The 13,956-nt window shown below is 35.4% G+C and overlaps 1 protein-coding gene across 1 annotated transcript in view; it reads right to left on the bottom strand.

Annotated features, from left to right (window-relative positions):
* Positions 1–13,956, bottom strand: part of LOC149803164 (ERI1 exoribonuclease 2-like) — a 38,969-nt gene that overhangs the window by 12,105 nt on the left and 12,908 nt on the right. Inside the window, exons 3-6 of the mRNA XM_089953894.1 lie at positions 12,079–12,159; positions 8,188–8,315; positions 2,834–2,975; positions 2,106–2,206 (exon numbers count right to left, since the gene is read on the bottom strand). Of these exons, the coding sequence (XP_089810020.1) occupies positions 2,106–2,206; positions 2,834–2,975; positions 8,188–8,315; positions 12,079–12,159 (452 nt within the window). The remainder of the gene's footprint in view (positions 1–2,105; positions 2,207–2,833; positions 2,976–8,187; positions 8,316–12,078; positions 12,160–13,956) is intronic.

The raw sequence follows: 13,956 nt of genomic DNA, 5'->3' as shown, positions 1-13,956 counted from the left end.
TAATACTGCAGTGGAAGGTCATCATCTTTGTTAGGTGCATCTATTATGAACAGGTTATGTACTTTTGTACAATTTGATGTAAGCATGAATCAAATTATGTTGTATTATATATGAAATAAAATACGTATGTTGCACTGAAATTAGAAAGCCACAACATGCATTGGTCACATCTGTACATTACTGTGAACCCACTATATTTCATTAGGTACAGAATTTGTGTGGATTTTATGATTACTACAATTCATCAGGAACTAACAAAGAATAATCCTCTTGTGGAAACAAATGCACACCACCCCACCCCAAAACACAAATCTGAATACTAAAGAAAATATCCATAAAAACAAACAAGAAAATTCACCCATGAAATATCAGTATCTAATGGAATATGAAACAAGCTCTGTAAACTGCTTCCAGTTCATTATTAAATATACCCCACCTCCTCTTTTTTAAAGTATTTACCTGGCACAGTTATAATTTTGCTAAGAATTATTTAATTGCTTCATACCATACAAATTTCAAACCAAACCTTGTAAAATCAGCACAAAGATTTTAAAATTTTGAAAACTGAAGTTGTCAATAGTGAGTACAATTTTACAGAAATAATAATTTTTGTTTTGTTAATTATTTGTCACATATTTCAGAATAACGCAGTCTGACAACTTCACAAACCAAGGTTCCGATATGTAAGCCTATCTACATCTTAGCGGATCTATAAGATATATGAGTGCTTTGCACTAGCAATATCTAGTTTTCTCCCATTGTATGTAATGCCAACTAACCAATAGCATCACTCATGAGGTACTCTGGTACCTGACCATTCAATCACACTGTAAACTGGAATATCTGGGCCTCTGTTGCTCTCCCAATCACGCAGTGCACTGGGATAACTTGGTCTATGCTGTTCTTTCAGTCACACAGTGCAATGGGATATCAGGGTTTAAGCTGTTCTTTCAATCACACAGTGCACTGGGATATCAGGGTCTAAGCTGTTCTCTCAATCACACAGTGCACTGGAATATCTGGGTCTATGCTGTTGTTTCAATCATACAGTGGGAAATCAGGGTTTAAGCTGTTCTCTCAATCATACAGTGCAATGGGATATCAGGGTTTAAGCTGTTCTCTCATCATACAGTGCAATGGAAGAGCAGGGTCTATGCTGTTCTCTCAATCATATACTGCACTGGAAGATCAGGGTCTATGCTGTTCTCTCAATCACACAGTGCACTGGAATATCTGGGTCTATGATGTTCTCTCAATCATATATTGCACTTGGATATCAGGGTTTAAGATGTTCTCTCAATCATACAGTGCAATGGAAGAGCAGGGTCTATGCTGTTCTCTCAATCACACAGTGCACTGTTATATCTGGGACTATGATGTTCTCTCAATCATATATTGCACTGGGAGATCAGGGTCTATGCTGTTCTCTCAATCACACAGTGCACTGGAATATCTGGGTCTATGCTGTTGTTTCAATCATACAGTGGGAAATCAGGGTTTAAACTGTTCTTTCAATCACACAGTGCACTGGGATATCAGGGTCTAAGCTGTTCTCTCAATCATACAGTGCACTAGAAGAGCAGGGTCTATGATGTTCTTTCAATCATATACTGCACTGGGAGATCAAGGTCTAATCTGTTCTCTCAATCACACAGCACACTGGAATATCTGGGTCTATGCTGTTGTTTCAATCATATATTGCACTGGGATATCAGGGTCTAAGCTGTTCTCTCCATCACACAGCGCACTGGAATATCTGGGTCTATGCTGTTGTTTCAATACAGGGAGATCAGGGTCTATGCTGTTGTTTCAATCACTGGGAGATCAGGGTCTACGCTGATCACTTAAAATCATAAGTAATACAAACAAGGTAGAAAAATCAGCAGTGTACCCAGATATATATATATATATATATATATATATATATATATATATATATATATATATATATATATATATATACACACACACACACACACACACACACACACACCAAAAGTAGATTTCATTCACTGTCATCTAAGGATTCCAAAACCAGGTTATATAAATAACATGGCCAATACTTTTGATGCTGACTATATATTTCATGCAAACTAAATTCTTACCCTGTATGTTGCTCTCAGGTCAATCCAACTATTGAGTTGTATAGGTTTCAAAATCTGTTTTCTTTTACACTCATACAGCAAACAAACTCCAAGGTCCCAGTCTGAAACAGAAAGATTACAGGAATAACATTCCTTAAGAAATAAAGAGAAATTCAGAAAGTTTGTTAAACATTTCCCATGGTATAAACAATTTTGGTTTATATTGTAAAGACAAATGTCTATACCAGTATAGTTTTTTAACACTATAAAAATATGTGTGATCCCAATGCACAACCCTGACACAAAGCCCTGACTATATGTATCCAACATTTTGTACAAAAAAATTTACAATCAAACTGTACTGTTTTCATCACAACATTACCACAATTTCTCAGACATAGGGCAACTGTAAACATCTTAACAGAGTTCCAATTGTTAAATAATTGAAAAATCAAATATAATTGTGATGCAAGTAAGTGTAATTTAATAAATTTCATTTAAAATATCTTGTATCATATCAGTCAAATTGAAAGATATTCAAATTTTTATTGACAAATCAGATCAAAAGTAATCAAAACATAATTTAAAACATTTAAAACAAGTAGAGTAATTTAACCAAATATTCTGCACAAAAGTGAGTAATTATAACTGTATCTGTCATTAAAATCTTCAAAATTTTAGTTTTTATTAAAAAATGCTGCTGAAAAAACTGATAGCATGACCAAACTTTTTGTGTGTGGATGGTTTACCTGACCAAGTAACAAAGGTTCCCTTGTTTTTGTGAGGATCAGAGCTGTTGAATCTAAGGTCCTTTTCATTCTGCAACTTGTCAAGCCAATGGGAAAATTTTCGGAGACAGATGGGAAGTGGAATTCCTTCATCAACCTGAGCCTGAAGAAAAAAAAAGGCGTCCAAGATCATATTCACAGATTTGCTACTGTTCTAATAGATATGGTACAGTGTCGGCTCATTTAGGTTCTAATGAGCCATAGTGTATCAGTAGGGAGGGTATTAGTCTTCTAACCAATGGGGTGAGATTTCAAATCCCATTATCTTATAAATGAGGACTGGTTACAATGGTAAGCCCTTGGTCAAGGAATTTTACTCTACCTGCCTCTGCATAAGATAGTCTTCAAAGTGGTACTGTACCATAAACACTAACCTAAACTAAAACAAATCAGGTCTAGAATTCACAGAATACTTTGACCGTGAGACTAAAACAAATAATAGTTCACAAGAATGAGGTGGCTCTTTGTAAACAGTATTATGATGATATAGCTACATCCTTACACAGGAACACACCAGGCATATCAGGAAACACTTATACAGGAACATACCTGGCATATCAGGATACATTTACACAGGAACACACCTGGCATATCAGGAAACACTTACTGAGGTGCACACCTGTCATATCAGGATACACTTATACAGGAACATACCTGGCATATCAGGATACACTTACAGAGGTACATACCTGTCATATCAGGAAACACTTATACAGGAACACACCTGGCATATCAGAATACACTTACAGAGGAACACACCAGGCATATCAGGAAACACTTATACAGGAACATACCTGTCATATCAGGAAACACTTATACAGGAACATACCTGGCATATCAGGATACACTTACAGAGGTACATACCTGTCATATCAGGAAACACTTATACAGGAACACACCTGTCATATCAGAATACACTTACAGAGGAACACATCAGGCATATCAGGAAGCACTTATACAGGAACATACCTGTCATATCAGGAAACACTTATACAGGAACATACCTGTCATATCAGGAAACACTTATACTGGAACATACCTGGCATAAGGATCACTTATGCAGGAACACACCTAGCATATCAGAATACACTTACACAGGAACACACCTCCCATATCAGGATACACATATGCAGGAACATACCTAACATATCAGGATGCACCTTAGACAATCAGTAAAATTATCCCAAAATTTCAGTGGAATAACGGAACTGATCTCAAAGATATGTAATTTTACTGATTCATTTTTACCAATAATGGCATTGCTACCATCAATACCACTACTGACAATGTGTACATGTCTCACTATTCATAGGCAAAACTATAATACATCAGGCTGAAGACATAAAGGTTCTCCACACTGGAAACAACCATAAAAAATCTTTTTCAACTTATCCTCAAAATTGACAGTTGAAAGATTAAGACAATATTATATCTCAGAGGTCAACTTTAAGATGGATTCTTACATTGGTCAGCAGTGCCAGCTCACATGGAAATCAATTAGTCCTATCAAATTTATTAACTTTGGAAAATTTAACTGACCCCATGAACAGGTAGCTGTCAGCATTAACTAGCCTTCCCCAAAACCCACAGGAAACAGGCCAATGACCAAATCACCCCCAACATATGAAAACTTGAAATGTATTATATATGTCACATATGAAATTATAACCATATTAACTTGATGCTTATTTTAAGATATTTTGTTAAAAGAGATACAGGTAAATTACCATAATCTCACTACAATCTTACAAGCACCAATATAAGATCAAAATCTTTTATCTTCTGATTCACCAACCAAATAAGTTTTTATATTTCTTAAAGTGATTTCTTTGTGTTAAGAAATACATGATATACCTTGGAGACTATCTGTCAATGTATTAACACATTAACCCCTAGTGACGACTTTAACGGGGCAGGAGGTAGTAGCCTACTGACGAGCTATGTAGCGTCATGGCCCGATTTTTTTCTACCCAAAATTTTCCCATGGTCGGAATCCAATTTTGCATCCAGATTTGAGACTTTTTGGTCTCAGATCTAAGGCAAACCGACAGATAAGCCTTTGCAAAAAGTAGGATAAGATGGGCATTTGGAATAAAGAGTGGTCTCGATACAAAAATAATGGCTCCGTTTAGCAACAAAAAAAAAAAATTAATCCAACTTTTACCCTTCTGCTCATGAGCGAGTCAAATAGCCAATGAAAAACTATGTTTCTAACACAACTAGGCAGTATGTTATTGAAAGATCACCGGGGATTTGGTGCTTTCGGATCTATTCAGAAATAGCTTTCAAAATGTGTTTCCTACTCGATTTTCAGGCAAAAATGACAAAAGCCTCCAGGGGTTAATGTGTTAAAGGGAATAAAACAACAATCCAATGACCATAACCAGGGGCATGACCCAAAGGCAGGAATGTCACAGGAAAGAAGGAAAGTATATGATGCTGATATGGATTTCAAACAGTTGAGTGAAGGCAAAAATTATTACCAAAACAAATTATCAGGTTTTTTTTTAACCATAGGAATCTATTCTATGACATAATTCAATAAAAAGAGTTACAAGCTAACACAAGGTAATGGGTAGCAATGTGATGATGTCATATTCAAAATATGCACTAAATTGTGCAAGACTTCATTGAAATAATCATAATAATAAAGTCCCCTACTTTTTTTTTACCATAGCTCCAACAAGGGACATAACCCTTGTATAATGTGTGTGTGATTTGGATTTTTAACGAAGCTTTAAAAATAATACAGCCATATCGCTACAATGTCTGCAGTGTGAAAGTTTATAGTGATGTCTAGCACTGGGGCATCATGCCGCAGACATGTAGCATGATGTCCCACCCAGTCACATTATCCTGACACCAGGCCAACCAGTCCTAACACTAACCTCTTAATGCTGAGCACCAAGCGAGGCAGCTGTTAGTACCATTTTTGTAAGTCTTTAAACCATGGTATAAGGTGACAGGGAATGCCATAAATAGTGATCACATGTTCATGACAGGCAGTTTTCTACACACAATAACTAGATGTCTTTACACCTCCTACTTAGTTCTTAAGATTTTATTGTTTAGATCTCATACAACTGATATTATATAGAATATACCTTTACAATAATGTAATTTTCACGGGCTTAAAATTTTCATGTTAAAAAAAGAACCATCTGAAATGTTCTTTTTAAAAAGACAACACAATTGTAAAGAATCAGTTGTAACATCCATGGTTCCCACGCTTTTCTAAAGATAAATTTCCAGGCTTTTTCCAGGATGAAATTAATTTATTCAAGGTTCACATATGACTATTACTGAATGGAATTAAAGAACATTTTAGACTATAAAACATGCATTTTCTAAATCTAAAGATGGTCCTCTTTCAAGACTCTCCAAAATATCTAAGCCAGAAAAGATGATCATGTACAAAACCACAAAATGTATCACACGAAACAAGCTTAATTATATTCCTTTAAATTGGCATGTAAGCCATTTAAATGTACAAAATAAAAATTCTAACTTTATTTTGCTGACCTGCTAAGTGGGAACAACATATGAACATACATTATTTTTGTTTCCTTTCAAACCTTTAATTCTAAAGAATTCTATAGTAATATATATATATATATATATATATATATATATATATATATATATATATATATATATATATATATATATGTATCATCTTATAGAAAGTAAACATTTCCTATTACAGTATAAAAACCTAACTCAAAATTAGAATCTTGCCTTGCACCAAAGAGAGTTTAACCCTGAATTTATCTGTGCCCATAAAATCCCAAGAAAGATTTATCAAACACCCTAATCTCCTTAAGAAGATCTCGTTAAAAATCATCATTTAAAAAACATTTTCAAAAGGATTGATTTAAATTTGGACAAAAAACCTTCAAATTATATACTGTTGTATAAACAAGTACTGAATTTTCCATAAAATCAACTTGTCTTCTTGTAATTCGTTAAACCAGTCCCCAAACCTGTATTGATACAGGGGCTCGAATACTTTTTTAATATATAATTTGGATTAAAACGAATAGCAGTCTGTATTTTAATCTGGGTTTCCTCCAAATATTCCCACCCCATTTTTCATATTTGGGACATTTAGGTTGGGGTGTGGTGTTGCAATTGCATATAGAAAATTTGGAATTTGCTGCTGCAGTGCGGTAGCAACATATGGTAGTCGCTTACCAGCGAGCCTAGAAAATTTAAACTTATGTTATATCGATAGAAAAATGATTTATTTTCTCGTTATGTCTTTATTCCGCTGACAGACTAGACCAAACTACGGCATCGATGTAACCTGACCCGGTACTCGCCATTTGCATTACTAGTCACTTCACAAATCTCAAGCAACAACATCGGAAATCTATTAGTCACATCATATAAACAACAAACTCCATTTTAATGTTGTTGTAGAGAAATTCAATTATATAAAATGAAAGTCAGATACTTTTTGTAAAAACCAGCAATCTTGCCAGTCTGATTTATCAAGCAACAAAATTCCAGAAGCTGTTCTCAAAATAAATAAATATGAAAAACTTTGTGTTCTTTTATTTTTGTATTTTGATTACAACCAGTATACAATTTTAATTAAATATTTTTTTCTTCTCTACAACATTTGAAAATGTGGGTTGCTAGATTGTGTTTACTCATGTGACTAGCAATGCAAATCGCAAGTACCAGGTCACATTTATTCAACTCCGATTTTAATACTCACAATTTTTAAGACAATAAGTAATTTTCATATCCATTTCATGCATGTATCACTTGATCTAACAGTGTTTAAAGTTTGCTAGACCATCCGGTAAGCAGCTACGCTTTGCCAACACGATGTTTGCCTCTTGTGATGCTAGAGTGGTTTTTATAGCTTCCACGTAAAAAAGATACTGATATCAAGCTGACTGAATATTAAAGTCTACTAGATGAGTCTAATCCACTGAGCATTTGGATTGACTCAGCATATATGTTTATAGCAAGCATCCAAATGATACATACTGCACCCTCTGAATTTTCTGGTTAGAACTCAGTTTAGTTACAACTCAGTTACGTGATGTTGCGTGCGTCAAGTGGTGGTGGAAAATTCCCTGGTTTTTCCAGACTTTCATCAATATTTGAAAAATTCCAGGTCTTTTCACGGTCGGGAATTTTTTAAAATAATGTCTCCCGACTTATTCACAGAATCATGGGAACCCTGAACATCATTTTCAAATATGCATAATGTTAATGCGAAAATATTCCATTTTGAAAATGTAATTTTTTTTTTTATGATGATGATAAAAAGCTATGACTTACAGTTGCTCCACACTAACCTGATTAATTCCTGTTAGTTCTGTGCAGAACTCACTGAGGATAGGATCTTCTTGAGGCTGAACATAGTGACGGAATTCCCCTTCTATCAGACCTGTTTCAGTGTTCAACAAAACTGCTGGGAACTCAACTGCAGGTAGAAAAAACATTGAATGTTATAATACTCATGATTTTGAACTGTCTAAGAGTGTTTAATGTTTTCATGAAAGAAGGAGAAAGAAACCTTATTATAGCTCAAAATGTTAAGGGACATTTAGATGCTGAAGGTTCTGGTTCCATAATGGTCAGACTTTACTGTTTTGAACTTAAAGGAGACCAGAAATCAAAATTTTCCTTCATCGTATGTAATTCTCCACAGATTTTAATTTGACTGACATGTTTATAAATTAAATATCGTAAGCGGGTAGTGATTTTATTGCATGGAAGATACCATGATTCCGTAAATTGCCGAGTTTTTCCGAGTTTTAATGAGACGACAGATCCCGTGGTACCGTGACGCAACACTAGCCAGTCCTCGAATACAAACATAAACATTGGCGAGCGAGGCAGACGGTAGGAGACCACATTTGGGTTGCACATTCAAAACTTGAATCTGCAGCCTGATATAATAGTTTATGTACTGTACTGGTCAGTGTTAAAAGAATTCTTTTAGGCACAGGCCCCAGGCTGGTGACTTAAATAAACTCAAGCCCTGACTGAAATTCCACAAGCCCGGACAGTTCATACCTGTCAACTCTCAAGCTGGGAGAAAAACCTCCTGATTTTGGGGGTATTTCCTCATCTACATCCTGATCTCGTAATATCTCTAAATTTTTCGCAGCGAAGTCCCGATAATTACATTATGTCTGTCAATTTTCATTTGTCAGAAGAAGAAAAAACCAACCCCAAACCGTTTATAAATAGATATAACCTAAGAAAAAACCAACCCCAAACCGTTTATAAATAGATATAACCTGTGCAATCCACAGTCTAAGCTGCCACACTGCAGACATTGTAGTGATATGACTGAAAAATTGTTAAAGCTACGTTAAAAATTCAAATCACACGCACACACGTCTAAATCAGGCACTGGAGGAAATAATTAATATCACAAAACATTTATTTTTCTTTTTTTTTTCTTCTTCAGTAAATAGAACGTGAAAATTAATCATTATTCAAGTAAATTTCAGATGTTTTTAAACAACTACAACAGTATTTTAGTATAACAAAATTAAAAGAATACAATTGTCACCAATTAGCTTAAATGAATGATCACTGTGAAATTTTCTCTGCAAACAAAATCGCATCTCCATTTCTGCCAAAGAAACTTGGCCAGTTAACACCTAACATTCCTCGACCGGATATGTAAAGTTTAATTACCATAATTAAATTAAAAGGAATAAAACAAAATATACCATGCAGTATATGTGACCCTAAAGAACTAATTCTGAATAAATATTTTGTTCAGCAAACAGTGTTACATGCATTAAGACTTAAACCTGAAGTCCATGGCATCGTAAGTAACAACAAAATAGGCATCGTTTATTTTGGCAATCAATTGCTGGTGCTTACACACACACACAGACTGTCAAACAGGGTTTCTTTGAAGTATGTCTGAAGGGCAGTCCTTTTCACAAGATCAATGCAAGGATGGAGTATTTTCATTAGTCACAGCGGCTTTATTGTTTGCGTACATAAATCAAAACTTTAGCTATTTTGCAATTTAGCCAGAGCTGACCAGAATATGCAAAATGGGCTTGTCCTGGGGGAATAATAAGGCGTATCACATGGAGAAAAGGTACGTCCCATGGGCGCTCGCACATTGGGGCAAGGGGTTGGGTCAATAGTCCCCCCCCCCCCCCGCCAGTTTCTATTGTCAGCCATTTAATGTGAAACTTTGACCTCTTTTCTTTTAATCGCTGTTATTTAAACTGCCCAAGGAATAGTTTTATATCAGTTCCAATCATTACAAATTACCGTTTATACATACTACATGTATACAATTATTTTTTTTAAATTTGTAATTTTTATAAGATTACTGAAAATTGTGTTTTCTCGAAACACGACAGGTTTTGAATATTATTTTTGGCAAAGCCTCCATTTGATTAAAATCAAATCTAAATTTCACCTTGAACAATAGTGATTTGATTTAGATTGTGCCGTGTTAAGGCATGTATGTCAACATATTGAAAATACATTTGCTAATTTCACCAGCCCGATCAAAGTTTCCTCAGGCAAACAATTTTTGTTTCGACAAGCCTGACGGGCACCTCATTTTGAATACAGGATGGGCCGGAGCTAAAACCAGAGGGGCCCAGGGTGTCGGGCTATCCAATTTAATTTTAGCACTGCTGGTGTAGATAAAAGATCTGTGAATTGATTGTTGCATTTCATGGTCACTTACTTGGCCTTCTGCCTATTTTCGTAACTCGCACGTTCAACACTTTTCCCAGGATTTAAAATATTCAACATTATGTCTGGAACAGCACCAACTTTTTGTCTAGGCCTAGCATTTGGGTATCCTTGAGCTGCCATTTTTTCAGAATCCCTCTCGTAACAGTTCTTTGAGAAATGTAACGAGCACATAGGGCTGTATGGTGTTGCTTTGAAATCGACACGTTTGTAATAATGTATCCATTCTTTCATTATGCCTTTATCTTTCGGAAAAGAAAAAAAAAATGTTGTCCACTGGCTTTTCTTAATGTTTTATTACACCCGTAAGCAACGCAAAACGGTATTGTCTTTTACTCTGGCAACTCTCACTTGGGCTGCTGGAGTCGCTACTATGACGTCACATCCCGAAAGTAACCGAATAGGCGTGGAAATTTTGCATACGAGGTCACGGAAATTCAGCTCCTAGAAGATAGGCCATTATTTTAATATTGGCATTTTGGTCGCAGATGATACTTCAGAATAAGGTTTACTGCTATAGTACCTTTATTATTATTCAATATTTCCATTGGTTTCTGGTCTCCTTTAAAGAAGCAATAGCCTGTTTGAAAGCCCATGATCAAAACAGAAATAGATTAACCAAACCCTTAAGAAAAGTACTAATAATGACAACTACACTGGTAAAGTGACCACTATGTCTTGCTTTACCATTAATGTGGGCTCATGAAAACTAAACAAATCACATGCCAGCTCAATCACAAATATCTCTTGCCTGAACATGAATGTATACAGTGTGTAACTGGCCTGCCCATGACAGTGGCATATCAAAGACCTATTATGATATTTAGTATTTCATTGCATACAGTAAAGATATTTCTCTAAAAATTTTATTTTCCAAATATTTTTTATTCTTGCATTTGTATCTCATTTAAAAGTAAAGACTGATACTATTCCAGTACATTTTATGAGTCTTTAATCAATTGTATTTATTAGATACATGGTAGTAATAACTTGTTCAGGCATGCAAACTTTATTATCAATACAGAGTAACTTCCATACAATACAATGAAAAAATGTAATCATACAAAATTATTAGCCGTTTCCTAATATCAGCCAGGTTAAATCTGAGAAACATCAATGACTCACCATTTCCAATCCATACAATTCATATACTGTCTAATCTGAAACAGTATCACTTAAACCACCTTGCTCCCACTCATTCCCCTCACTAACCATAATCCACAGTGATAATGAAAAATATCTTGAGCGTGGCTTCCCAGTACAATTGCACACACACATTTTCTTATTTTTAAATCTTAAAACAGCACCATATATTGAATCTTTCATAAATTTAACCTTGTAATCACTTTCTTGAGATCCTAGAGGATGGAACCCATAATATGCCCCTTCCAACACAATGTCTTCACAAGGACAAGTACACAAGTCTATCAAGTTCAGAGAATTGATATCTACTAGTTTAGAATGAAACAGACAAGATATATGGAAGCCAATCTTAGACTTACTGATTTCCTGAGTTCTGAACTTTCCGTCTTGCCAGCAAGTTGACTCAAAATCTATTACAACAAGGTAGGAAAAATGCTGAACTGAAAAATACAAAAATAATTGAAAACATAAATATATTGATATATGCTGAGTTCCACCACTGACTCACAGGAACCTATTGACAAGTTTCTCACATACCCATCACCAAGCTGAGACTCAAAATCCACACAAACAGAGTTAAGATGTCAGTGTTATGTAAAGGCAAGTTCTTTAGACCACTTGATAATCCAGGGCCCCTCACCATACTTGCAAGCTATGCCACTAAAGGTAAACAGGAACCAACATTACAAGTGTATTTGTCTCTTCATGTCCAGTAAGTGCATATATCAATATATGGTGGAGATCTTAATAGTTTTCAAATTATGGTCCAAAGGTTAGTTCTCTACCCCAGGGACTGTGTTGGATCAATACATCAATTCATGTCATTATGCCCATAAATGACATGCATAGTCATGATGTGGGTTTCTCAACAGTTTAAAAGTCCCGACAAAGGGGCAGCATTACCTCATCCCTGAGAATATAATCCAAATACCCATTATGTATTATATATCTGTGTGTGATTTTTTAGTCATATTGCTACAGTGTCTGCAGTGTGGCAGTGTATAGTGATTTCTAGCACTGGGACATCATGCCACAGACATGAGAATGATGTCACACTCAGTCACATTATCCTGACATATCTCAAATCTTGATGGCACAAACCAACTTTCAGTTCTCCAACTACAATACTAAAGAAATGGTTTTGAGATCTTTGTAAATACCTTCCCAACCTACTAACCTCATCCCCAGAATTCAACATTCCAAAACCACTTGCACATCTACAGAACACCCTCTCACATGTCCCAAATTTTCAAGTTGGTATCTTCAAGGATAAAGGATGAAATACTGTACTTTACTAAAAGACATATACAACAGTACAAAAACCCTGAAATACAGTATCCATACTTATATTTTTTTAATAAAAAGAGCATAGCAATAACAATGATTCCAAATAGACTAAACTCAAAGCATAATCTGAACTCACAAATTTAAACAACCCGGTATTAAATGGGGAAAAAGCAACCACTAAAATACATGGCAAAAACAGGGACAAGTTAAAATGGATAGTGTGCCAACTCAACAATAGTTCCAATTTTGCTATTGCTTGATTGCTTTGCCCCCAATTCCCTATTAGCTAAAGTGGATCATAGATACCAAGGCCATGAATGTATACAGTGTGTAACTGGCCTGCCCATGACAATGGCATATCAAAGACCTATTATGATACTTAGTATTTCATGGCATACAGTAAATGGCCTGCCCATGACAACAGCATATCAAGGACCTATTCTGATGTTTAGCATTGCATTGCATACAGTAAATAGCCTGCCCATGAAAATGGCAAATCAAAGACCTATTCCAATGCTTAGAATTGCATTGCATACAGTAAATAGCCTGCCCATGACAAGGACACATACAAGACCTATTCCGATGCTTAGTATTGCATTGTACACAGTGTACAGTTTGCCTGCCCATGGCAATGTCCTACCCAAGATCTAATGCAGTCACTAATTTTCATGGAGTACCAACTTTCATGGATATCATTGTTGCCCTGAACTATGAATTTAGAAAATTGCAAAATTTGTTGAATTAAACAACTCCAACATTCTCAAAGCAAACCACAGATAACTGGGTCCAATCTTTCAAAATTTTTCAAGCAAACCAAAATTATCCATTCAGCATGAATCTGCTTGATTGATGAGGTTGTAAGTCAAGTCCAGTGGCTGAAGTTGGTTCTTACATGAGGCAGGCTCATGTGGTCAATTGACATGTTCACAAAGAGTGGTAATAATAAAGGC

This window comes from Sinohyriopsis cumingii, chromosome 3, assembly GCF_028554795.1.
Source record: "Sinohyriopsis cumingii isolate HCF-2022 chromosome 3, ASM2855479v2, whole genome shotgun sequence".
NCBI lineage: Eukaryota > Metazoa > Mollusca > Bivalvia > Unionida > Unionidae > Sinohyriopsis > Sinohyriopsis cumingii.
Note: the sequence above shows the minus strand (reverse complement) of the source record. Positions and strands in the feature narration are given on the sequence as shown.